The 25831-nt window shown below is 34.5% G+C and overlaps 1 protein-coding gene across 1 annotated transcript in view; it reads right to left on the bottom strand.

Annotated features, from left to right (window-relative positions):
• PGAP1 (post-GPI attachment to proteins inositol deacylase 1) overlaps nt 1-25831 on the bottom strand; it is a 72354-nt gene that overhangs the window by 7446 nt on the left and 39077 nt on the right. Inside the window, exons 14-26 of the mRNA XM_032405677.1 lie at nt 23350-23425; nt 21134-21207; nt 20974-21025; nt 20424-20490; nt 19887-19995; nt 18244-18282; nt 8373-8466; nt 6492-6582; nt 5516-5713; nt 4031-4166; nt 2730-2780; nt 1885-2072; nt 520-624 (exon numbers count right to left, since the gene is read on the bottom strand). Of these exons, the coding sequence (XP_032261568.1) occupies nt 520-624; nt 1885-2072; nt 2730-2780; nt 4031-4166; nt 5516-5713; nt 6492-6582; nt 8373-8466; nt 18244-18282; nt 19887-19995; nt 20424-20490; nt 20974-21025; nt 21134-21207; nt 23350-23425 (1280 nt within the window). The remainder of the gene's footprint in view (nt 1-519; nt 625-1884; nt 2073-2729; nt 2781-4030; nt 4167-5515; nt 5714-6491; nt 6583-8372; nt 8467-18243; nt 18283-19886; nt 19996-20423; nt 20491-20973; nt 21026-21133; nt 21208-23349; nt 23426-25831) is intronic.

Genomic DNA, 25831 nt, shown 5'->3' with positions numbered 1-25831 from the left:
AGTATCTGCAACCGTCTGCCAGAACCAACTGAAAACAGGCTTCTAGAGCAAACAACCAAACCAGTCAATGAAAAGTCAAATTTATAGAGAATTTTAAACATATATATAAGTGAACTAACAGTATAATGAATTTCATGTACCCATCACCCAACTTCAAAAAGTATCAAGTCATGGCCAATCTTACTGCATCTATAATCCTATCCACTTCACTCCTTCCATACTTTTTGGAAACAAAATCTTATTAGACATTGTATCTTTTAAGAGTAAATTAAAAAAAAAAAGTTATTATATCCTAACAAGTAAAATCCATAATTAAGAAAACAAATAAAATATACTTACATATAAATTATACCTGCATACAAACCATAATTACTGTATGATTACAGCTTTAGCTTTAGGAATACATCAAAATATTTAGACATAGTCAAAATATTCAGACATAAAGAACATGTTTCAGACATAAAAGAACTATTATGAGTAGGAAAAGATGTGAGAAAAAGAAAGATTAAACTATTATACCTGGATTTTATTGAAACAGTGTGAGTATTTCCAAGAATTGCCATAGTTGGAATAAGGATAAATGCCAAAGGTTTACATGGATCAGGATTAAGTTTAAAGTAATACCTATATCAAAGAGAAAAAACCCTTATAAATCAATAAAGCACACCCAATCATTTTAAATGATCAGAATCAAACAAATTAATTTCAAAACATTCCATAGATATGAGAGCTCTAAATAGCTCATGAAATCTTTGATAAATAACTTTTGCTATAGATCATCTTTATACCTAAGGTTTTATATGGAGAATTATGTTCAGAAACTAAAGGAAATGAAAATATCCAATATGGAAGCACTTCCTTTTAATAAGAGGTATATGCCTGAAAGCTCATATAGAAATGTTTTTATAAAACAAATTATTTAAAATATATTAAGTCTGCTCTAGAAAAAAAAGATGAAGAAAACAAAGGTTTTTATAAAGCAATTGTCCCTATTTTTAAAAATCCAAATTCTCATCTCTGGCATTTATGGACAGTGAGGCATTGATAGCATTTCAGAATCATAAATTCGAGCTCCTCAAATAATTTCTCCCCAAACCTGTGAACAAAAATCTGGATCTTGACTAAAATGAGGGACAAAGGAGGGATATTAACATCTCGTAACCTGTTGATCTAATTTATCAAACTTACTTGGCTTTTCAAAAAAAATTTTTTCCAGTATTTAGATAATTTGAAATTTTTGTATTATTTCTGAAAACTGTATTGAGTAGGGGATCAATTATTACTTGGATGAGGTGGCCTGTTTTTTTTTTAATATTTACCAATAACTAAACATTCCAGAAATAATCTCAGAGGGCATTTTCACACTCTAATTTAACCTAGAAAATTATCATGTGGCAAGGCAAAAATGGTTTTCAGTAGTAAAATAGCTGGTCATTTATTTTAGTTCAATGTTTGATACTCAATTAGAAAACTACAATTTTTTTTCATTATTTCTTATCTTTTTAAATGTAAGCATTTTCTTCCTTCCAAATTTAAGAAAACATAAAACTGATCATGAATTGAAAAATACTTAAAGCACCAAGCATTATGAATACCTTAAGTCAACAAAATAAAGCACATTTTCACATCTAGACTCATAGAAGGTTAAAGGTAAAATAAATAAAATACACTTCCCTCTTTTGGGCAGATTTTGAGGAAGTTTATATTTGCATAGTAAGGGAAAAAAATGTGAATATATTAAATGTGAATATATATATTTCCTGAAATTATATAGCTTCCTATTCTTGAGGAAGTTTTATGGACCATTAGGAATCTGGTAAGTCTCTACTTACAGATATTTATTGTTTGAAGCACATAAATTATAATTATATAAATAAAACACACCTGAGATTCTTTAACCAATAAATTAAAGATGGCATGCTGAGTAATACAATCCATGTTAGTAAGTTAATCACAGTACTGTGCATGCGAAGACTATCTTCAGCATCATTGGCAGATAAACGAAGACAGTGTACTGTAGAGTCTTTATGGTGATTTGATTTTTTTTCACTTCTTCTAGAGTGTTTGGGATTCTATAAAGCAATAAAGTAAAAACACTAAGATATTAAAATTAAAGTTTATTATTTTACTCAGGATCACACTCAATTATTTATTTAATAGCTAAATAACCACATCTTTCTATTGCCAAACTAATATAAAATATTGAAATTACCTTGCTCAATGTAATTTAAAGCAGTTATTAGCTATAAAATTTTTATTCCTTGACTTGCTATTTCCACTGCTGAGACTATATCCTCTAAGTAATTACTTAAAATTTAAAAAAGATAATTTGTAACAATAAAAATGACATAAGTACTGATAAAGATCAAATTAAAATTAGACAAGGGTGCCTGGGTGGCTCAGTCAGTTAAGCATTGGACTCTTTATTTTGGCTCAGGTCATGATCTCAGGGTTGTGAAATCAAGCCCTGAGTTGGGGGCTTGAGATTCTCTCTCCCTCTGCCCCTCCCTGCTACCACCTGCCCTCTACCACATGTGTACTCTCTAACAACAACAAAAAATTAAAATTAGACAATCTAAGTCTATTAGGTTCACTTTTCTTAAAGTTACTTAAATTCATGACACCTTTTTAAAACACTGTAAACTCCTAACTTAAAAACACACAAACTTTTTTATTTCGCCATGTTCTTTTATATTAAAGTGATGTAGAGTTTTGAAAATAAAACTTACCACAGTCTGGCTATTTTTGTAAGTTGTTAGGCTGGCTTGCAGATGAACAATCTAGGAAAAAAGAAAAAACTGTTTAATTTCACTTTTATTTTGAAACAAAAAAACAACCATTTTTATTACAACTGAGAAACACTGTAATCTGAAATTTAAAGAAATCTGCATAACTAAAAATATGTTTAAACATTTACAAATATTCTTTCAGAAAAGGTAAATAATAACTATACAAGCTTGCTATTATGGATTAAAAAACAGAAACAAAATAAAACAAACTTCCAGAGTATGATGGGTCCAGGATATATTGCTATTCTGAGAACCTATGTTTGAATAATGCTTTGCTCTAGCAACTTAGTGTCCTGTGAGTAAAATATTTGATTATCATCAGTATAGTATAAAGAATTTAACATGTCTTATCTATTCTCAATTTTTGAAAATTTGAACTCAATTATATATGGTGAAATGTTTACAAGAATCTCAGAAAATCTTTAGGTTTAATTTGTTAGGTTTGCTTAAGCCAAGTATTTGAGAAAGTTTTGCTCATTGTGCCAATTATTTGAAATATCCAATTTAAAAAGCTAAAAATATCATATTTATAAATCAAAGTAGTAAATAGATTTTTCTGATGGACATAAATTTCCTTTGAAAAACTGAAAATAATCTATAATGTGCATGTATTAGTGTCTGAAGCAGATGTAAATAAACCTTTGTTTAAAAAAGAAAAAAATGATTATCCATTCTGGTATCAACTGTCTCTACCTAAGTTTAATGAGGAGAGTATACCGTTGTATAACCTAGATTTTCCTGCAAAGCTATCAGCTTTCTTGGAAGTGTTTTTTACTTCCTCAGTAAAATTATCAGCCTCATTATTTTTGTCTTCTGATTCTCCAGCGACATCTATAACATTCTACATTATGTCAGCACAATTGATAGCTCGATCCCACTGACATAACTTTTTGTCTATTACCCATGGTCAAAGGGAGGTATGAATGAAAACTGCTCTAGTAAAATGTTTTTTAAAAAGTTAACATTACTTGCAAGAGCAAGAAGCAATGTGAAACAGATTATGTATTTTCCCTTTTTTTTTAAAATAAACTCTGTTTATTTTAAACTCAGATCAATAATTTCAGCTCTATAGTTAATCATATATTTTAAATAACTAAGATGTTTAAAAAAAACCTACACTTAAACCTTAAATAACAGGTTACTGCAACTGTAATTAAAATTTTTGTTAACAACACCTACAGGAAATTCTATGTCTGCCTGACACAAAGCCCAGCCATTCTGACTTCAGTGATGTGACATACCTTAAACACATAATAAAGATAAGTAAGCAGTATGGCAAATGCTCCACAGGTTGTCCAACTAACTATGATCAAAACAATTGTCAAAAAGGGCAAATCTGCTGATATCATTTTGATATCTTTAGGAAGTTCAGAGGGCCTGGAAAAAAACAAGAATAAAGCTTTTAAAAGTATATTAACAGTTATTTATACAGTCACACTTAAAAAGAAAACAATACAGTACTCTGCCAAGCTCTCCTGCTTATTAATATGCAAGTACCATAAGGTAAGCAGTAAAATATTTTTTCATAAAGGCAAGGGATGACATATATTTGTATATTCTGTAATACACTGTGACAGCTCCTCTTCCATTTAGACACTATGGCTGATATTTGTACTAAGAAAAAATGTTGCTAAAAATAATTAATTATAGGCCCTGTGCCATGTATTTGCAACCTTTCTATTTCTTAAAGTCTTGAGATCACTCAGACTTATGATGCTATTAGTGTCAGAAGCACCTCAGAAGGGTGAAGGAAGAAGCATCACACCATAATCCCCTCTGTGACAGTGTATCACATAACATGTCTGGTGAGGAGCAAAGGCAATAGAAACGAGGTCAGTGGTTTACCCGAAGAACCTACTAGTAACTTCAAACTTTATCTTTGGGTCCAAAATAAAACTCAAGGCAATGTTTTTGGAATTTTTATGCATTTCATCTTATCTGATCTTAAGTATCTTGACTAGAATTCTCTTGCTCTCAGGTTTGACTGAAAGTCAACATATAAAAGCATTGCCAGAGAAACGCTTCTTCCTTTGAAAGATTTACAATCATAAAAATTAAAAATACTTCAGTAATCTGTCACTTTTTAAAGTAATGTCTACTCCCAATGCTGGGCTTGAACTCATGACCCTGAGTTCAAAAGTCGCATGCTCTACCGACTGAGCCAGTAAGGCACTCCTCTGTCAAACTTTTTTGATTAACTCTTGGCATTAACACAAATGTAGCATTTAGCTTGCAATAAATGATTATCTTTTTTTAAATAAAAGTTTTTATTTAATTCAGTAATCTCTATACCAACATGGGGCTCAAACTTATGATCAAGAGTTGCATGCTCCTCTGACTGAGCCAGCCAGGTGTCCCTAAATGATTATCTTTAACAAAGACATAACTTTGAACACTAATACATGTTTTTCTAGTTATACATCTTTCCTTAGAAATTAGAGTTTAGGGGTGCCTGGGTGGTTCAGTCGGTTAAGTGTCTGCCTTCGGCTCAGGTCATGATCCCAGGGTCCTGGGATCGAGCCCCATGTCGGGCTCTCTGCTCAGCGGGAGCCTGCTTCTCCCTCTCCTTGCTGCTCCCCCTGCTTGTACTCTCTCTCTATCAAATAAATAAATAAAATCTTTAAAAAAAAATTAGAGTTTGGTGAAAGCCAATTAATTGTGAGGTTCCCTATCAAAATATAGTTTTTTCCTTAAGAGCAATTAGAAAACTTTCAGTCATTTTTTACCTTTTCAAAGCTAGCCACAATGAAGAAAGGAGTCTCACAGATGTAGAAGAAAGTAGGCCAACCCAGTAGGCAGTACATGTTCCAAACAGAAAGAGAATCAAGGATACAAGGGGGAAACACATACTCTGACTAGTTAAAACGATGGCATCTAATTCTGGTAACATTAACACATCCCATAATTCCTTAAACCATTTATATCTGTGGATAAAAGAAAACATACAATAAAAGAAAAAAAATCAACAACTGATATTCAAGTATTTAATATCTGAGGTGTCTGACCATTCACTAGAGTCCCCAAAGTTCCATGATACTCAATTCGTAATTATACTGAAAAACAAATTTCAATTCCTTGTGGAGAACAAGTCATTTATTTTCCAAGTGAGTCTACTGATCTTCAAGGATCCGAGTCCTGAGTCTGGATGCAGTTCCACTGCTCTCTATTGATCCTTGTAATAAATAAGTGGTCTTTTTTTTAAGTTAGAAAACCAACAGCTAGTTGTAATGCTAATGAAAAGAGATCTAAGCATATTGGTTCTAAGCAAAAAACACAAAATTAGAATAAATTAAAAATGGAATGTTAAGTGTGGCAGAGATCCAAAATACACTTTGTATGGGAAGAAAAAGTGATCTGAGGCACTGTTTCACAAATATCCTATAATGGTTTGTGCTCATGAATCTGGGATACTCAAAGATTATGGACCATATGCATCCCTATGCAAATGTTAGAAGTTTGGTATATTTACAGACTAAGTTTCTATAATTGATACATCTACATATAACTTCTATAATTACTTTTGAAATGGTTATAGTATTAAAGTAAATGTTGATATACCTATTAGGCCTCTGCCTAAGAGAAAAGTCCCATTTAATAAAACAAGACAATTGCCATATTTGTATGAATATTTATATTTCATTATGGGGCTAAACATGTTTCATATATATAATTAAAATCATTATCACAGATAATAAAACTTACCCCAACAGAAACTTAATCATAATTACTAAAGGATCAACTTTGTATGGCTTGGCTTCTTTATCCAACATAGTAGCATATTCTAAGCAATGACCTGGTGATTAAAAAAAAAAACCTATGTGTAGTAAAGAATTCATAGTAACTATGAGTAATCATACACTGACTGCATTGTAAGAGCAACATATTTCATGTCAGAGAAAGCAAGGGTCATTATTATCATAAAGACTCTCTTCACAGATTAAAAATTACTGTAATTCAATAGATCTTATATAAGAGTACACAATCCCTTCTGAAACAACTTCAGGAAGCCAAAGCGGGGGTTTCACCATTTGTATTTTCACAAAGCTCCAAAGGTGATTTTTTTTAAAAAACAACTTTACTGAGATATAATTCTCATACCACACAATTCATTTAAAGTATACACAATTTAGTGGTTTTATCACCACAATCAGTCTCAGAACATTTTCATTACTCCCCAAACAAACTTTGTTCCCCTTAACTGTCACTTGCAATGTTTCCCTATTCCCAGGCAACAACTAATCTACTTTGTTTCTATAGACTGGCCTATTCTGAACATGTTCTATAAATGAAATCATATAATACAGAAATCATATAATATACGGTCCTTTGTGACTGGCTCCTTTCATTTGGCATGTTTCCAAGATTCATCCATGTTGTAGGATGTGTCAGCACATTTTATTTATCCATTTATCAGCTGATGGATACTTGGGTTGTTTCTGCTTTTTTGGATATTACAAACAGTGCTTCTGTGAACATGTATGCACAAGTTTAGTGTGGGTGTATGTTTACATTTTTCTTGGTTATATACCTAGGAGTACAGATCCTGAGTCATAGAGTAACTGCCAGACTACTTTCCAAAGCATCTGTACCATTTGCATTCCCAACAGCAATATATGAAGATTAAAATGAATACTAAAGGCAGACTTGAAATTGTAAGTCATCGAAAGGAAATAAGTAGCTGCAGAAGGATTTGGCAAGATGGAAATGGTAGAGGATATTTTCAGACTACTTTTATATATTTTGATACACTGTCTTTTCCTATGTCGTCTCCCTTGATTACAATCCAAGCTCAACAAGTGTGTGAGGGCTTTATAAAGCAGGTTCCTGGGAAACTATTTTCAATGCTATACTCAAAGGAAGGTTTTGTCCAGTGCAGTATATATTCTGTATTTGCCTCTCCAGATCCATTCTCCCCTTACTTTGTTCTGAACTCTGGGAGGCTGACTTAGGTGCAATGAATGATAGGCACTGATGGGAGGAAATAAGGTGAGTGTGTGTATTTCCCTGCCTTCCCCCTGCTGAGCCACAGGCTGACAGGGCTGCAGCTGTAGTAATGCGGCCCTCTATTATAGCTCTCGAGGCTTGCTCACTCCCTTGCCCTGGCACCAAGGAGTATCAGATGGCTCTACTGCTAATCTGGCACTTAATCATTTCTTACTGGTTTCCCTCAACCCTACCCATACCTTTGAAATAGTCCCTTCATTAAAATAAACTCTCAATTATTCCATTCAGTGTGCCAGGACCTAACTGATACATTGGATACAGCCCAAACATTACACTGAATGCCTACTATGTGCTTGACACTATGTTAGGTACCAGGAATGGAATGGGGAACAAGATCCCCATCAGGGAGACTCTACCTCTTAGGATATCCTCAGAATAGAGGGAAAAACCTTCGGCATGAAAGTGTAAAATGGAAAAGCCAAGTAAGGAATCTTCTTGGGGATCACCTAAAACCAGAGGGTCTGAAATGCCTGTAAACTTGAGATGGGTCATGAATTTAGCCACACGAGGGATAAATAAGTAGTAATGGAGCACTGAGGAGGAAATGGATGAAGAGAGGAGGAATAGAAACACTCTTACCTGTTGAGAAGAGAGAGTATAACTGTCCTCCATAAGCAAGAAGGATACTAGATGTAACATAAGCAGGAAGAGCTCCACCATGAAATCTAACTACCTAGAAAACAGGCAAATCAAAGGGCAACTTCTTTATTAATATTCATGTTAATGAAATAAATGTACTTTCACGTGAAATAAAAATGTCTTTCTTCACTTTATATCTTTCCTGACATGGTCACAGAGGTATTTTCAGTAATGGGTATCAAAACTCTAAGTAAAATAAATATTATGAATATACAGTACATTAGAAACGTAATCAGAATTTTTCATAAAGGCACAACAAAAAATATACAATTGAGTAGCATATACTACAAACTTTTTTTTACAAGGTACATTTATTGAGCATTTAATATGGTCCAGGCATGATACTAAACATTTTATATGCATTATCTCATGCTCTCCTCCCAAAAATCCTTTGAGGTAATTCTTATTCCTACTTTACAGATGAAGAAATTCAGGCACAGGGAGCCCAAGTAACTTGCACAATTAAAAACCTAATAGACAAGTAGGGGAACCTGGGTGGCTCAGTCGGTTAAGCATCTGACTCTTGATTTTGGCTCAGGTCTTAATTTCAGGGTGGTGCAAATAATTTCTGTGTCAGGCTCTGCTCTTGGCACGGAGTCTGCTTGAGGTTCTCTCCTTCCCTTTCCCTCTGCCCCTCGCACACGTGCACACTCTAAAATAAATAAAATCTTTAAAAAAGTTAATAGACAAGCAAGTTACTTGTTAACTCTTATTGTCCTCATCAGTAAAATGGGGGCAATAACAGTACTTACCTTATAGGTGGTTTTAAAGTTTAAGGATGTTCACTTATGTAAAGCATTTATTTTTTTTTAAGATTTTTTTTTATTTATTTGACAGAGAGACAGAGAGCACAAGTAGACAGAGCGGCAGGCAGAGGGAGAGGGAGAAGCAGGCTCTCCGCTGAGCAGGAAGCCCGACGTGGGGCTCGATCCCAGGACTCTGGGATCAGGACCTGAGCTGAAAGCAGCCGCTTAACCAACAGAGCCACCCAGGCGCCCCAGTGTAAAGCATTTAGAGTATTAACTCAAACATGATAAGCTATCAAAAAATACTGGCTGCTATTACAGGCATGCCTCATTTCATTGATTTGCTTCATTGCACTTTGCAGATAATTGAATTTTTTTACAAAGTGAAGGTTTGTGGCAACTGGCATTAAGCAAGTCTATTGGTGTCATTTTCCCAACAGCATTTGCTCACTTTGTGTCATATTTTGAGAATTCTTGGAATATTTCAAACGTTTTCATGATTGTATTTGTTATGATGATCTATGATGACTGATTATGACTCATGGAAAGCTCAAATAATGGTTAGCATTTTTTAGCTATGAAGTTTTAAAAATTAAGGTATGCATTTTTTTAGACATACCATTGCACACTTAACAGACTACAGTATAAACATAACTTTTATATGTACTTTTATATCATTTGACTTGCTTTATTACAATATTTGCTTTATTGTGGTGGTCTGGAACTAATCTCACAACTCCAAGGTATAACTGTGTCAATATTTCTTAAACAGGATGAGCTGTTTTTATGTAAATGGAACTAAAGTTAAAAAGTATTCATAGATGACTATGAAAATATAATTTATTCCATCTTTCCCAATTTAGAAAGTGTATCATCTATATATTGGGTTCAATGTGCTCGGCACAGGGAATATAAGGGTGAGCACTGTCTAAGGAGTTTATAATGTAGTGACTTTGCTGTAATCTCATTAACAATTTCATAGTTCGGTATCATTACCTGCTTTAACTTAAAACTCGAGTTTTTTTCTTTTCCAGGAGTCTTACAGAGAGATGACATAACAAAATTCCAGGGTATTCATTTACTCACCTAGCCACTGACATTCAAACAAATTCAAGTCTCTCACCCTGAAAACAATGACAACACCTTCCCTTTCCTCCACTTCCCTCTCCAGTTACCACTTTTTCCCCCTCTCTCACAGTTAAACTTTTTTTTTTTTTAAAGATTTTATTTATTTATTTGACAGAGAGAGACACAGCGAGAGAGGGAACACAAGCAGGGGGGAGTGGGAGAGGGAGAAGCAGGTTTCCTGCTGAGCAGGGAGCCCGATGCGGGGCTCGATCCCAGGACCCTGGGATCATGACCTGAGCCGAAGGCAGACGCTTAACGACTGAGCCACCCAGGCACCCCATCACAGCTAAACTTCTCAAGAGCCTGATGTACTATTTCTCCTCTTCTACTCACTTCTAATCTTTCACTTGCATCTACCAAAATAGCACCAATGCTCTATGGACCGTTTTCCCAAGGTATGCCTGTATTAAGCTGTTAGGTCCTTCACTGTCTTTGGAATACTGTGGAATGGGATTGAACCCAGAGCCTACATTCATAACCTTTATGTTATAGTTCCTCAAGTCATTCTGTCAGCTGATCCAATTTCTTTTTTTTTTAAACTAATTTATTTATTTGAGGGGGGAGGGGCAGAGGAAGAGGGAGAGGAATTCCCAGCAGGGCTTGGTCCCAGGACCCTGAGATCACGACCTGAGCCAAAACCAAGAGTTAAATGGTAAACCGACTCTGCCACCCAGGCACTCCTCAGCTGATCCAATTTGTATAAAAATATATAAAAAGATGGTGTTAAATTCTTCTTTTAATGTTAAAATTTTAACAAAGATTTATTCTCCTCTGTAATCAACTTTTTAAAGAATTTTATTGTTATGTTAATCACCATACATTACCTCATTAGTTTTTGATGTAGTGTTCCATGATTCATTGTTTGTGCATAACACCCAGTGCTCCATTCAATACGTGCCCTCTTTAATACCCATCACCAGGCTAACCCATCCCCCAAACTCCCCTCACCTCTAGAACCCTCAGTTTGTTTCTCAGAATCCATAGTTTCTCATGGTTCGTCTCCCCCTCTGACTCCCCCCCTTCATTTTTCCCTTCCTATCTTTTTTTTTTTTTTAACCTATATTATTTGTTTCAGAGGTACAGGTCTGTGATTCATCAGTCTTACACAATTCACAGCGCTCACCATGGCACATACCCTCCCCAATGTCTATCACCCAGCCACCCCATCCCTCTCACCCCCAACCACTCCAGCAACTGTAATTCTCCTTTTTGATGGGGTCTTTGTCTGGTTTGGGATCAAGGTAATGGTGGCCTCATAAAACGAGTTTGGAAGTTTTCCTTCAATTTCTATTTTTTGGAACAGTTTCAGAAGAATAGGTATTCTTCTTTAAATGTTTGGTAAAATTCCCCTGGGAAGCCATCTGGCCCTGGGCTCTTGTTTGTTGGGAGATTTTTGATGACTGCTTCAATTTCCTTAGTGGTTATAGGTCTGTTCAGGTTTTCTATTTCTTCCTGGTTCAGTTTTGGTAGTTGATACATCCCTGGGAATGCATCCATTTCTTCCAGGTTGTCTAATTTGCTGGCATATAGTTGCTCATAGTATGTTCTAATAATTGTTTGTATTTCTTTGGTGTTGGTTGTGATCGCTCCTCTTTCATTCATGATTTTATTTATTTGGGTCCTTTCTCTTTTCTTTTTGATAAGTCTAGCCAGGGGTTTATCAATCTTGTTAATTCTTTCAAAGAACCAGCTCCTAGTTTCGTTGATCTGTTCTACTGTTCTTCTGCTTTCTGTTTCATTGATTTCTGCTCTGATCTTTATTATTTCTCTTCTCCTGCTGGGTTTAGACTTTATTTGCTGTTCTTTCTCTAGCTCCTTTAGGTGTAGGGTTAGGTTGTGTACTTGAGACCTTTCTTGTTTCTTGAGAAAGGCTTGTATTGCTATATACTTTCCTCTTAGGACCGCCTTTGCTGCATCCCAAAGATTTTGAACAGTTGTGTTTTCATTTTCATTTGTTTCCATGAATTTTTTAAATTCTTCTTTAATTTCCTGGTTGACCCATTCATTCTTTAATAGGATGCTCTTTAGCCTCCATGCATTTGAGTTCTTTCCGACTTTCCTCTTGTGATTGAGTTCTAGTTTCAAAGCATTGTGGTCTGAAAATATGCAGGGAATGATCCCAATCTTTTGGTACTGGTTGAGACCTGATTTGTGACCTAGGATGTGATCTATTCTGGAGAATATTCCATGGGGACTAGAGAAGAATGTGTATTCCGTTGCTTTGGGATGGAATGTTCTGAATATATCTGTGAAGTCCATTTGGTCCAGTGTGTCATTTAAAGTCTTTATTTCCTTGTTGATCTTTTGCTTAGATGATCTGTCCATTTCAGTGAGGGGGGTGTTAAAGTCCCCCACTATTATTGTATTGTTGTCAATGTGTTTCTTTGCTTTTGTTATTAATTGCCTTATATTGGCTGCTCCCATGTTAGGGGCATAGATATTTACAACTGTTAGATCTTCTTGTTGGATAGACCCTTTAAGTAGGATATAGTGTCCTTCCTTATCTCTTATTACAGTCTTTGGTTTAAAATCTAATTTGTCTGATATAAGGACTGCCACCCCAGCTTTCTTTTGATGTCCATTAGCATGGTAAATGGTTTTCCAACCCCTCACTTTCAATCTGGGGGTGTCTTTGGGTCTAAAATGAGTCTCTTGCAGACAGCATATCGATGTCTTGTTTTTTAATCCAATCTGATAGCCTGTGTCTTTTGATTGGGGCATTTAGCCCATTTCCATTCAGGGTGACTATTGAAAGATATGAATTTAGTGCCATTGTATTGCCTGTAAGGTGACTGTTACTGTATATTGTCTGTGTTCCTTTCTGGTCTGTGTTGCTTTTAGGCTCTCTCTTTGCTTAGAGGACCCCTTTCAATATTTCTTGTAGGGCTGGTTTTGTGTTTGCAAATTCTTTTAGTTTTTGTTTGTCCTGGAAGCTTTTTATCTCTCCTTCTATTTTCAATGACAGCCTAGCTGGATACAGCATTTATGGCTGCATATTTTTCTCATTTAGTGCTCTGAATATATCATGCCAGTCCCTTCTGGCCTGCCAGGTCTCTAGATAGGTCTGTTGCCAGTCTAATGTTTCTACCATGTAGGTTACAGACCTCTTGTCCCAAGCTGCTTTCAGGATTTTCTCTGTCTCTGAGACTTGTAAGTTTTACTATTAGATGTCAGGGTGTTGACCTATTTTCAGTGATTTTTGAGGGGGGTTCTCTGTGCCTGCTGGATTTTGATGCCTGTTTCCTTCCCCAAATTAGGGAAGTTCTCTGCTATAATTTGCTCCAATATACCTTCTGCCCCCCTTTCTCTTTCTTCTTCTTCTGGGATCCCAATTATTCGAATATTGTTTCGTCTTACAGTATCACTTATCTCTCGAATTCTGCCCTCGTGATCCAGTAGTTGTTTATCTCTTTTTCTCAGCTTCTTTATTCTCCAGCATTTGGTCTTCTATATCACTGATTCTCTCTTCTGCCTCATTTATCATAGCAGTTACAGCCTTTTGATTGCACCTCATTATAGCCTTTTTGATTTCTACTTGGTTAGATTTTAGTTCTTTTATTTCTCCAGAAAGGGTTTCTCTAATAACTTCCATGCTTTTTTCAAGCCCAGCTAGTATCTTTAAAGTGATGATTCTGAACTCTAGATCCGACATTGTACTAATGTACATATTGAGTAGGTCCCTGGCAGTCGGTACTACCTCTTGTTCTTTTGTTGAGGTGATTTTTTCCGTCTTGTCATTTTGTCCAGAGGAGAATAGATGAATGAGAGAACAAAATGCTAACAGGGTAACAAGAGCCCAGGGCCAGATGGCTTCCCAGGGGAATTCTACCAAACATTTAAAGAAGAATTAATACCTATTCTTCTGAAACTGTTCCAGAAAATAGAAATGGAAGGAAAACTTCCAAACTCATTTTATGAGTCCAGCATTACCCTGATCCCAAAACCAGACAAAGACCCCAACAAAAAGGAGAATTACAGACCAATACCCTTGATGAACATGGATGCAAAAATTCTCACCAAAATACTAGCCAATAGGATCCAACAGTACATTAAAAGGATTATTCACCATGACCAAGTGGGATTTATTCTTGGGCTGCAAGGTTGGTTCAACATCCACAAATCAATCAATGTGATACATTAATAAAAGAACGAACAAGAACCATCTGATCCTCTCAATAGATGCAGAAAAAGCATTTGACAAAGTACAGCATCCTTTCTTGATTATAACTCTTCAGAGTGTGGGGATAGACGGTACATACCTCAATATCATTAAAACCATCTATGAAAAACCCACAGCGAAGATCATTCTCAATGGGGAAAAACTGAAAGCTTTCCCCTAAGGTTGGGAACATGGCAGGGATGTCCACTATCACCACTGTTACTCAACATAGTATTAGAAGTCCTAGCCACAGCGATCAGACAACAAAAAGAAATAAAAGGCATCCAAATCATTAAAGAAGAAGTCAAACTCTCACTCTTCGCAGATGATATGATACTTTATGTGGAAAACCCAAAAGACTCCACCCCAAAACTGCTAGAACTCATACAGGAATTCAGTCAAGTGGCAGGATATAAAATCAATGCACAGAACTCATTTGCATTTATATACACCAACAAGACAGAAGAAAGAGAAATGAAGGAGTCGATCCCATTTACAATTGCACCCAAAACCATAAGATACCTAGGAATAAATCAAAGAGGCAAAGAATCTGTACTCAGGAAACTATAAAATACTCATGAAAGAAATTGAGGAAGACACAAAGAAATGGAAAAACGTTCCATGCTCACGGACTGGAAGAACAAATATTGTGAAGATGTCAATGCTACCTAGAGCAATCTACACATTCAATGCAATCCCCATCAAAATACCATCCACTTTTTTCAAAGAAATGGAACAAATAATCCTAAAATTTGTATGGAACCAGAAAAGACCCCAAATAGCCAGAGGAATGTTGAAAAAGAGAAGCAAAGCTGGCGGCATCACAATTCTGGACTTCAAGCTCTATTACAAAGCTGTAATAAAGACAGTATGGTACTGGCACAAAAACAGACACATAGATCAATGGAACTGAATAGAGAGCCCAGAAATGGACCCTCAACTCTATGGTCAACTAATCTTTGACAAAGCAGGAAAGAATGTCCAGTGGAAAAAAGACAGTCTCTTTAACAAATGGTATTGGGAAAATTGGACAGCCACATGCAGAAGAATGAAACTGGACCATTTCCTTACACCACACACAAAAATAGACTCCAAATGGTTGAAAGATCTAAATGTGAGACAGGAGTCCATCAAAATCCTAAAGGAGAACACAGGCAGCAACCTCTTCGACCTCAGCTGCAGCAACTTCTTCCTAGAAACATCACCAAAGGCAAGGGAAGCAAGGGCAAAAATGAAGTATTGGGACTTCATCAAGATAAAAAGCTTTTGCACAGCAAAAGAAATAGTCAACAAAACCAAAAGAAAACCGACAGAATGGGAGAAGATATTTGCAAATGACATATCAGATAAAGGGCTAGTATCCAAAATCTATAAAGAACTTATCAAACTCAACACCCAAAGAACAAAGAATCCAATCAAGAAATGAGCAGAAGACATGAACAGACATTTTTCCAAAGAAGACATCCAAATGGCCAACAGACACTTGAAAAAGTGCTCAACATCGCTCGGCATCAGAGAAATCCAAATCAAAACCTCAATGAGATACCACCTCACACCAGTCAGAATGGCTAAAATTAACAAGTCAGGAAACAACAGATGTTGGCGGGGATGCTGAGAAAGGGGAACCCTCCTACACTGTTGGGAATGCAAGCTGGTGCAGCCACTCTGGAAAACAGTATGGAGATTCTTCAAAAAGTTGAAAATAGAGCTACCCTACGATCCAGCAATTGCACTACTGGGTATTTACCCCAAAGATACAAATGTAGGGATCCAAAGGGGTACATACACCCCGATGTTTATAGCAGCAATGTCCACAATAGCCAAACTGTGGAAAGAGCCAAGATGTCCATCGACAGATGAATGGATAAAGAAGATGTGTTATATATATAATATATAATATAATGGAATATTATGCATCCATCAAAAGGAATGAGATCTTGCCATTTGCAACGACATGGATGGAACTGGAGGGTGTTATGCTGAGCGAAATAAGTCATTCAGAGAAAGACATGTATCATATGACCTCACTGATATGAGGAATTCTTAATCTCGGGAAACAAACTGAGGGTTGTTGGAGTCGGGGGTGGGATGGGAGGGATGGGGTGGCTGGGTGATAGACACTGGGGAGGGTATGTGCTATGGTGAGCGCTGTGAATTGTGCAAGACTGATGAATCACAAATCTGTACCTCTGAAATAAATAATGCAATATATGTTAAGAAAAAAAGAGAAGAAGATAGCAGGAGGAGAATGAAGGGGGGGAAATCGGAGGAGGAGACGAATCATGAGAGACGATGGACTCTGAAAAACAAACTGAGGGTTCTAGAGGGGAGGGGGGGTAGGAGGATGGGTTAGCCTGGTGATGGGTATTAAAGAGGGCACGTTCTGCATGGAGCACTGGGTGTTATGCACAAACAATGAATCATGGAACAGTACATCAAAAACTAATGATGTAATGTATGGTGATTAACATAACAATAAAAATTTAAAAAAAAAAGTACCCACCTTTGATCCTGTAAAACCTACATATCTTTGTTTTTTCGATAAATTTCCATGCCTAAACAAGAATATTAGTATGTCCTTCTTTGGTGAACTTGACTTTTCTTGTCACTAATCTGAATTATGAGCCCCAGGGATGATACAGATAAAACAGTATATCTTCAGCCCAGACCACTGTGTACAGTAACATGCCTTTTTGACATACTAAAAATACAGTAGCAACAATTCTTCCCCTGTATTCCAAGACGTAATTTTTTTTTTTCCACCCACCCCCTGCAATTTTTCTTTAAAAAAGTCCCTTAACAAGCTAGAGAATTTATTGTAACTATCCATGGTGCCACTTTTCCAATTTATACCAACATTTAATCTTTTTTTTCTAACGTAGCACATTTTACACATGAACTTAGAATTTTCTAATATTCACAAATTTAATAATAATCACAATCTAGGTCTCACCAGGTTGTTGTGAGAATCAAATGAGATAATGCATATAAAAATTTTCTGATTTAATTTTGATTTGTAAGTTTTATAATTATAGATTTAAAGGACTTGAATTTTAAAAATTCTGCTATGCTATGCCACAACAGACAAAAAAATAAAATAAAAAATAATAGAAGGCACAATAAAACTTTAGTGAATTTTAAAACTGGTATATAATTTTTCTGAATAATCAATATTATTATTTATGCCCAGGTTATACAAGTGTGCAAATTATAATGATGTTGAGTAATATTTTAGTAGTTCTACTATTTGATAAATTATTTTTGTAACACTATTTATGAACTACAGAAACATATTCCCCAAAAGCATTTAAAGTATTCCAACATGTTTATTTTTAATATAACTTACTTTTTATTTTTACAAGCTAAGCACATACAACATAAAAAGTTATTTGAAAATGTTTGTTTATATGACAGAGCCTACAAATTTTACTGGACTATGAAGTATAGTATAGTATGATCAACATGAAATCTTAGTATGACATTCATTTAGCCAAAAACACTAATTTGAGAATCAGGAATCAGCTCTCATTTCTAGGAATGAAAGCATCACCTTAAAGCCAGGCATGGCCAACTATGATTTTTCTGCTAAGAATGGTTTTTGGATTTTATTAAAGTGGGAAAAGAAGGAAAAGGAGAACAATGAAAAAGAAAGAAGCAGCTGCAGCAGTAGCAGCAGCAACAGATCATATTTGGTTTGCTAAAATATTTTATTATCTGGCCCTTTCCAGACAACAGTTTGCAACCCTTGTCTTATAGTAATCAACCAGGAATCACTTACCTGTCCAAGTATTTGTGAAAAGGAAGTCTTAACTGTCACCTAGTTTAAAATAATCATTAAAAAAAGGTTATTTTTCCTAAAGCCTTCTAGTTCACATTTTATTAAACTGAGCACTTCTGCACATCTCTAAGCATAATCATTAATTTTTTAATAATGATCAACCTAAACACATTTATGGTCTTATAAGAATCTTCTGAACCACAAATTTTAATCTGTATTAAGTGTAGTTTTATTGTTCAGCATATTTTCCTGGATTCTAATTCTTTGACAACTGGATGAATGGTACATGTGATAACCCTTTACTAACTAGAATATTTGATTAACCAGAATATCTTAGTACCAGGTCATGCAAGCTAAAGGAATTGACTGAATGACTGAATTCAGAAGCTACACATACGTTTGCTGAACAATTAAACACAAATTAACCTATGTATATAACCAGTATTTTAAAATCTCAAACCTACAACTGTATAGCACTAAGTATAGTTAAGCTAAGGCACTTCTGAGTAAATTTCATAAAAACACGTTTCATAGAATAAAAGACCAGGAACAGAGCATATTTGGTAAAATTTAAGCTGAAACAGTATTTTAAAAAGAAATTCATCATTATCTCTATTATAAATACACTTTTTTGATATTAGGAAGTCTGGGAAAAGGAAATATGTATTTCATACGGAAATTATAAAATGATTATTCAAAATACTTTTTAAAAATGTAAAGTACTTATAAAAACATGGACATTTGTGAGTGTGTGCAGTATTTGGAGCCAAAGTATTAATGCAATTCTTGCTATCACTATTAGACACATGTTAAAAACCATTACAGCCCTACAAAGTCCTTCAGTATTAGAAACAGAAAGCAAGATATCAAAGCATTAATAAATACTACGAAATCCAAAATAACTCATAATTTAGGTCCAACTGAAACTTGTTGCTAACGAACAGTCTGACCTACCAATTCTAATCCACCCCAAGAAAGTTCTAATGAAGAATCCAAATATTTAAGGTTGTTTTAAAGGAACTGAATAGAAAGAAGATATTTCACATAAACCAGAAATCGCCATTAAAATATATAATCCCTTAAATCTGGAATTCTTAGAACCTGGGATGATACAGAGGGACACCTGTAGTTCATGAATCCATAAGAGTAAATGTTCCTCAAGTCTATTTCCCTTCTCTTGGAGCAGAGAGGTACTGTGATTGTAAAACAAACACAGCAGGCGTACTACACTGCACATATTAATGACTAACAGAGATTTAAAAAGCTAGTGAAAAGGAAAGAAGATTCTTACACTTATCCAGTGGAGCTGGAAACCAATATAAATCATGTTAATTATTGCAGTAAAGCCATGTCAGCTGATTTCATGATGTTCTTCAATTTATAGAGAATTTTGGACTTTGAGCTTCCAAACATAGAAAGTTAATATATAGTCTCAATTTTCATTTTCTATTACTTATTAAGACATATAAGGAAATACTGAGGTGGTGCTAACAGGCAAAATGGAGAATGTTTAAAGCATCATAAATGTCCATTTCATATATTTATTGGCTTCCACATTACCATATATCTAAGGCTAATATAAAAATACATTTCCTGTGTATTCTATAACTAAATCTTAAAAGTTAAGCAAACATGCAACTTACTTCATACTGACAGTCTGAAGATGTATACATTTTTAATAATGCTACATGGCTGTCATTTTCTGGTTGAGCAATATGGAGTTTCAGAGAAATTTCTGTGGAAGATGGTACCCTGAAAAGAAAACTTAAATATTAATTCTCAAATACAAACTGCTGTTAAATAACCAACTCTAAGTCAATCCTCGCACAACACAATGAAATAATGGAGAGGAAGACAGATGTCAGAGACGTTATTATAGATGGACACTTTTCCAATTGTATCACAGTTGTTTGAATGCTCCTTCATCTAGGACAGGCATTGGAGGACAGTCTAGGAAGGGGTTGATGGTCCAAGCAAGTAAAGTTTAAATTCTAGATCATTTAGATAATACTACATTACCTTATAACATTATCTTATGAGCACAATGCTACCTAAAGGATAGTTACATTTTATTAAGAGGCACTTAAATAGTTTCATTAAAATTTCACTTAAATAAACTAAGCAGAATATGTATTATTCAAAATGACCAAAGTTTAAGATAAATTCTTCCATATACTTACTGTGCAATAGTTAAGGAATCTTCGTAAGACCAAGGAATATGAAGTTTATAAATACTAGTTATTTCTTCTGTGGAAACATAAAGGAAATATGTGTTATTAACCTTATGTAACCTTAACCTTAAGTGTTACATAAGCTACTATAATACCTAACTACACAATTACCCATTTCATAAAAAATAACCAGTAAGACTTAGATCCCATAAAAAATTACAGAGAATTATTAAATAATAATGTTTAATTAGACTTACAAAAGATATTGCAGCATATGGAAAGTAACAAGAAACTGGTAAAACAGCTAAATCTGAATTACTACTATAATGAGATAGAAAAATATATATAGTATTTTTTAAATGTGGATATTTAAACTGATACAGCTGAAGACACTTAGTGTTAAAAAGGGTCTATGTTAAAACTCTTGGAAATATAGACAGCTTTTCTACTATAATTTAATTTTAATTCACATAAAATAAATAAGTATTATAGAAAATTCAAGTGAAGAGCTATTGTTTCTTCAACTGACAATACTATTCTTCTCAGAAAATACACTTACCTTTGACTCCTGAGCACTTGCTTACTACGTTGATTTTAAAAGCCTGGTATATCTAGTAAGAGTTTGACCACAAAAAAAAAAAAAAAACACAAAAGTTTGTTTGTTTGCTTAACTAAACAGTGAAGTAAAATCAAATCCTTGCTATAATCAGGATAATTACCTGTCCGAAGTTTAGAAGTTCTATATTATAAAACAGGCCACTTGTATTTAATATCACTTTCCTTGAAGACAGTCCTGTTGAATTGAAAGTACTGTATTACTTAGAATACTAAACAGTTTTTTAAAAAGTACTGATTGTTTACCAATGTTTAACTAATGTTAATACACTTTTAATATTAAAAAAGAGTTTATAGGTTTTCGTTTCTGGTATGGAGGAGTGAACTCCTAAAAATCCTATCCTCTTTCAATAAACTCTGGACAATATTTATAATGTATGTATTTTAAAAAGTCAAGTACATATTTTCAATTTCAAAAGTCAAATATTTAATGTATGCTTTCTTGGTAGATCTTTCATTTTACAAGTCTGCTATCTCTAATGAGATGGGTGATTCAGACTTGTCATTTCTGTATTGTTCTGAGTATCCTTTTTTTTTTTTTTTTAAGATTTTATTTATTTGAGAGAGATAGAATGAGAGAGAGAGAGCACATGAGAGGGGAGAGGGTCAGAGGGAGAAGCAGACTCCCTGCCGAGCAGGGAGCCCAATGCAGGACTCAATCCAGGGACTCCAGGATCATGACCTGAGCCGAAGGCAGTCGCTTTACCAAATAAGCCACCCAGGTGCCCCTCTGAGTATCCTTCTTACCCGCTGGCCGAAAAAGGTGGATGAGGGATAAAAATCTAAAAGTTTCCGCTCTCAAGTAATAGATTCTTTTCACAAATGGAATTTAAAAATATATATTTTAAGGATAGGCCATGTCAAAAGGGCAAGGAGCCAATCTAAAATGAGCTCCCAATATCCAAAGGTAGAACAACTTAAGAAAAAAAATGTAATGATAGTATTAAATTATAATCCAATGAATAAAATAAATACCCATGAGTCATACTGACATAAATAAAAATTGAGTAAGTAAATAAATGGAGAAGGGACAACTTTCCTTTCATAAGAATTCCAATAAATATAGAATACCAGTAATAACTGCCTCAAACTAGAGGAACCAATGGATACTAAAATTAGTGGGTTATTTTGAAGATAAAAGCATACTTAAACATTCTCAAAGTAGCTCCCCCAAGACATTTATTAAATACAAAAAGGAAACAAATAAATTTACAGTGGAGAAACCTGGCAGACACTACCTTAACCAAGTAATCAAGGTTAACATTGCTAGTAATTAGACAAAGTGATATCATGTGTCCAACCATAGGATACAATGAGAAGCACACATAACTCCGGTGATATTCTTGCTAAAAATGTACAACCTTAATCTAATCGTAAGAAAGCATTAGACAAATCCAAGTATTTGATATTCTACAAAATAACTGAAAGTACTTTTCAAAAGATGCCAAAGTTATGAAAGACAAGGAAAAACTGAGGAACTATCAACAATTAGAGGAGATGAACAGGACATGACAACTGAATGCAATGTGGGAATCTGGAGAACACTGATGGAAAAATTGATGAAAACCAAATAAAGCCTGTAATTTAGTTAATAGTGTTGTACAAATAATAATTTCTTAGTTTTGACAACTGCATTGTTTGTTAAGGTGAGTGAAGGATATAGAACCCTGTGCTCTTTCTGTAACTGTTCTGAATGCTCAAAATTACTTCAAAATAAAATTTAAAGGCATATTTAGTTACATGTATTTTACCACAATAAAAAAAATGGGAAAAATATTTAGAGAAATCTTGAAACTTCTATAGGGCAGACAGCAATTTATACCTTATAATAAACATTTTATTAAAAGGGACAACATGTAGTATAAATTCATGGAAGACACACACACACACACACACACGCACACACACACACTCTCTCTCTCTCTCTCTCTCTCTCACTTGCAAATGTATATGACCAGGGAAAAGTTAAAGTTCACTTCTCAGAAGATGACCTCTGGCCTAGTATAACAATCAAACCATTGAACCACATTATATGGTTATCCTAAGAACTATACTTGAAATACAATATTTAATGTTACAGGCTCTCCATTATTGCAACTGACTGGCAAAATAAATAAGCACTCTGTTAAAAATAAAAGCAATTCTTGGGATGTGTGGGTGGCTCAATCGGTTGACAGTATGGCTGTTGATCTCAGCTCAAGTCTTGATTTCGGGGTCCTGAGTTCAAGCCCTGTTCTGGGCTCCATGTTGGGCATGGAGCCTACTAAAAAAAAAAAAAAAAAAAAGGAACTCTTAAGACTTCCAAAATCAAAGTACTTACCAAAGGAAAAAAGATGAGTTACAGGAAGCTGAATGGATCTTGTCTCTTTTTTAAAGAATTCACAATCTACAACAAACTAAAATATAAAACATTGATTTTTAGGAAAAAACAATTACATTTATAGTAAAATATCTTCATGTTTAAGTGGAAAATAGAAGTCTATAAATAAACTTCAGCTTTGTAGAAGTTATTACCTATCACATTCTCACTCTGGCTATATTTAGATGGCAACAATTACTCAAAGAGAGATCCTAAGCTAAGAAAATTTGATGAACAAGTTTAACTTAATAAATTATTGGAGAATCATTTTTACAACAGCTGATGTATAATCCAGTTTCCTTCCAGTTAGTTTTAGGTGTTTATAGAAGAGGGACCATAAAGGATGGATCAAAGCATTAAGAATCAAGGTTAACTCAAGATTAATCAAAGATTTAGATAAAAATCTCTCAATATTTCCATAGTCAAAAAGAAATATGATTTTGCTACATTTACTTTTTAAAAATCCCATATTAATTACGTATCTCCAACACTCTAATTAGACTACAAAAGACTTGGAGATGGACATACTGCTATTCATCTACAGATGGCTAAAGTTATTTGTATAAGATTATTTCAAGCTAAACAGTGATTAGAATAAATGGAAAAAAAGGTTTACTATGTATGAAGCAAGAAAAAGAAATGCTATCTCAAAAAAAGTAAAACTAAAACGTGACATCTGCATAATTACAATGTTTTGTAATGACATTTCTTATGTAATAACATTTCTACAATGGCATAAGGAACTTTGCCCTAAGCTGTCTGCAATAAGAATGGTTTCATTAAAATAATCTCCATAAGGAAACCAAATTACTTTGATCTATAGAAGCTGAAGAACAAATTAATCTGATGCCTAATTGTAGCTAGCAAGTAGTTTGCTGTCTATAGGAAGGAGAAAGCCAGTGAGGTCTATCCTAGGCTTTTCCAATAAGTACACTTTGGATTGTGCTTGAAGCAAGGTTATTTTGTTTGCCTCTTGGGTGGATTTTTTATTATTTCTGAAAGTCAAAAATAGATGTGGGAAAAGGCTATCTGACTACAGCACACATATTAGGAATAAAAGGAAAAACTTGTTAAGGGGCTTTGCTTTTCTTCCCCTTTACTTATAAGGCCAACATTACCATCAGACATTTTCCTTATAGAAAACAGCTGTTACAAGGTCAGAACAATCATCTACTGAACAAGATTATTCATTATATTTTTACAAAGCACTTTAAATTTATTTTTATTAATGTTTTTTTTAATAAAAATTTTTATTATTGCTTTCCCTTTATGGAATAAACCCATACCCAAGAAAAGAATTCAAGGGTCTGTCTCTTTCTAAAGGAATTATTTTGTTTTCTGTCATCAAAAAATGCAAGTAATTCCACATTTGCATTTTGAAAACTCTATTATCAGTTGACTGCAAAAAATTTTCAAGCTGTCTATTTAAATATATGTATCCTGATGATGGGCTATAACAGATATGCAGAAATTATAAAAGGCCTAAATTAACATCCTTGTGAGACTGGGTGTGCAACAGTAGAGTCAGCAAGTGTTACTTTCCAAAGAGCATTAAGACATATTAAATATTCATTAGGTTGCTAAGGCTGGCTATTTGTGAAAGGCTCATTAATTTCTTGGAATAACCAGACAGGGCCTTTCCAAGTTTGGGAAAGATGTTTAAATTCATTCAAAGCCAACTTACCTGACAGAAAAACCCCTAAAGAGAGCTTTTAGAATTGAAGATGCTGAATTACCTCTCACTTGTGCTAAGCAAAACAAAACAATGAATTCATTATAAGGTACTTGTGAGACTCAGTCTTTGAGTTAACTCCCAACTAAATCCCCCTATTCCTTTATCTTTAAAATTTTCCTAATGATTTTGGCCTCAAATCTCAACAATTTTCTCACTAAAGAACTATTTTTTTGAGCATTTATATGGTAGTGAGTTGCTAAAGGATGAGGATGCAAAGTATAATAAAATCTATCTGGTCTTACTCCCAAAGAATTCACAATACGGTGATGATAATAGAGAAACAAATAAACTATAATTCAGCATCATTCCTCAAAGAAGTTATAAACAAAGTGTCATGGAAGTAAATTATCTGGATGAGTCATGAAAAGTAAAATAGGAACACTTAGGATAGATACTGAAGGATAAGCTTGTTGGGTGAAATGTGGAATGGGAAATAGAGGGTCTTTTACTTCTATCTTCTTGCTTCCCCCTCCCCCAACTTCTCTCAAAAATTACCATCCTTTTATTTCTACTCCCACTTCCCTAGTTCAAGCCCTCATAACCCATTATACAGCAGCTCGTCTCTGTTTCTAATCCATGCACACCATAAATAGATTCATCTTCCAAAATGGCTCTGATCCCATTTCTACGAACAGTGAAAATCTTTCAGCTGCCTACTAACTCCTGAATTCTATGAAGTCCTGAATCTTCCAATCGAGGTCCTCTAGA

This window comes from Phoca vitulina, unplaced genomic scaffold (genome assembly GCF_004348235.1).
Source record: "Phoca vitulina isolate PV1807 unplaced genomic scaffold, GSC_HSeal_1.0 scaffold1, whole genome shotgun sequence".
NCBI classification, from domain to species: domain Eukaryota; kingdom Metazoa; phylum Chordata; class Mammalia; order Carnivora; family Phocidae; genus Phoca; species Phoca vitulina.
The sequence above is the reverse complement of the archived record's forward strand: the minus strand, read 5'-3'. Positions and strand labels throughout refer to the sequence as shown.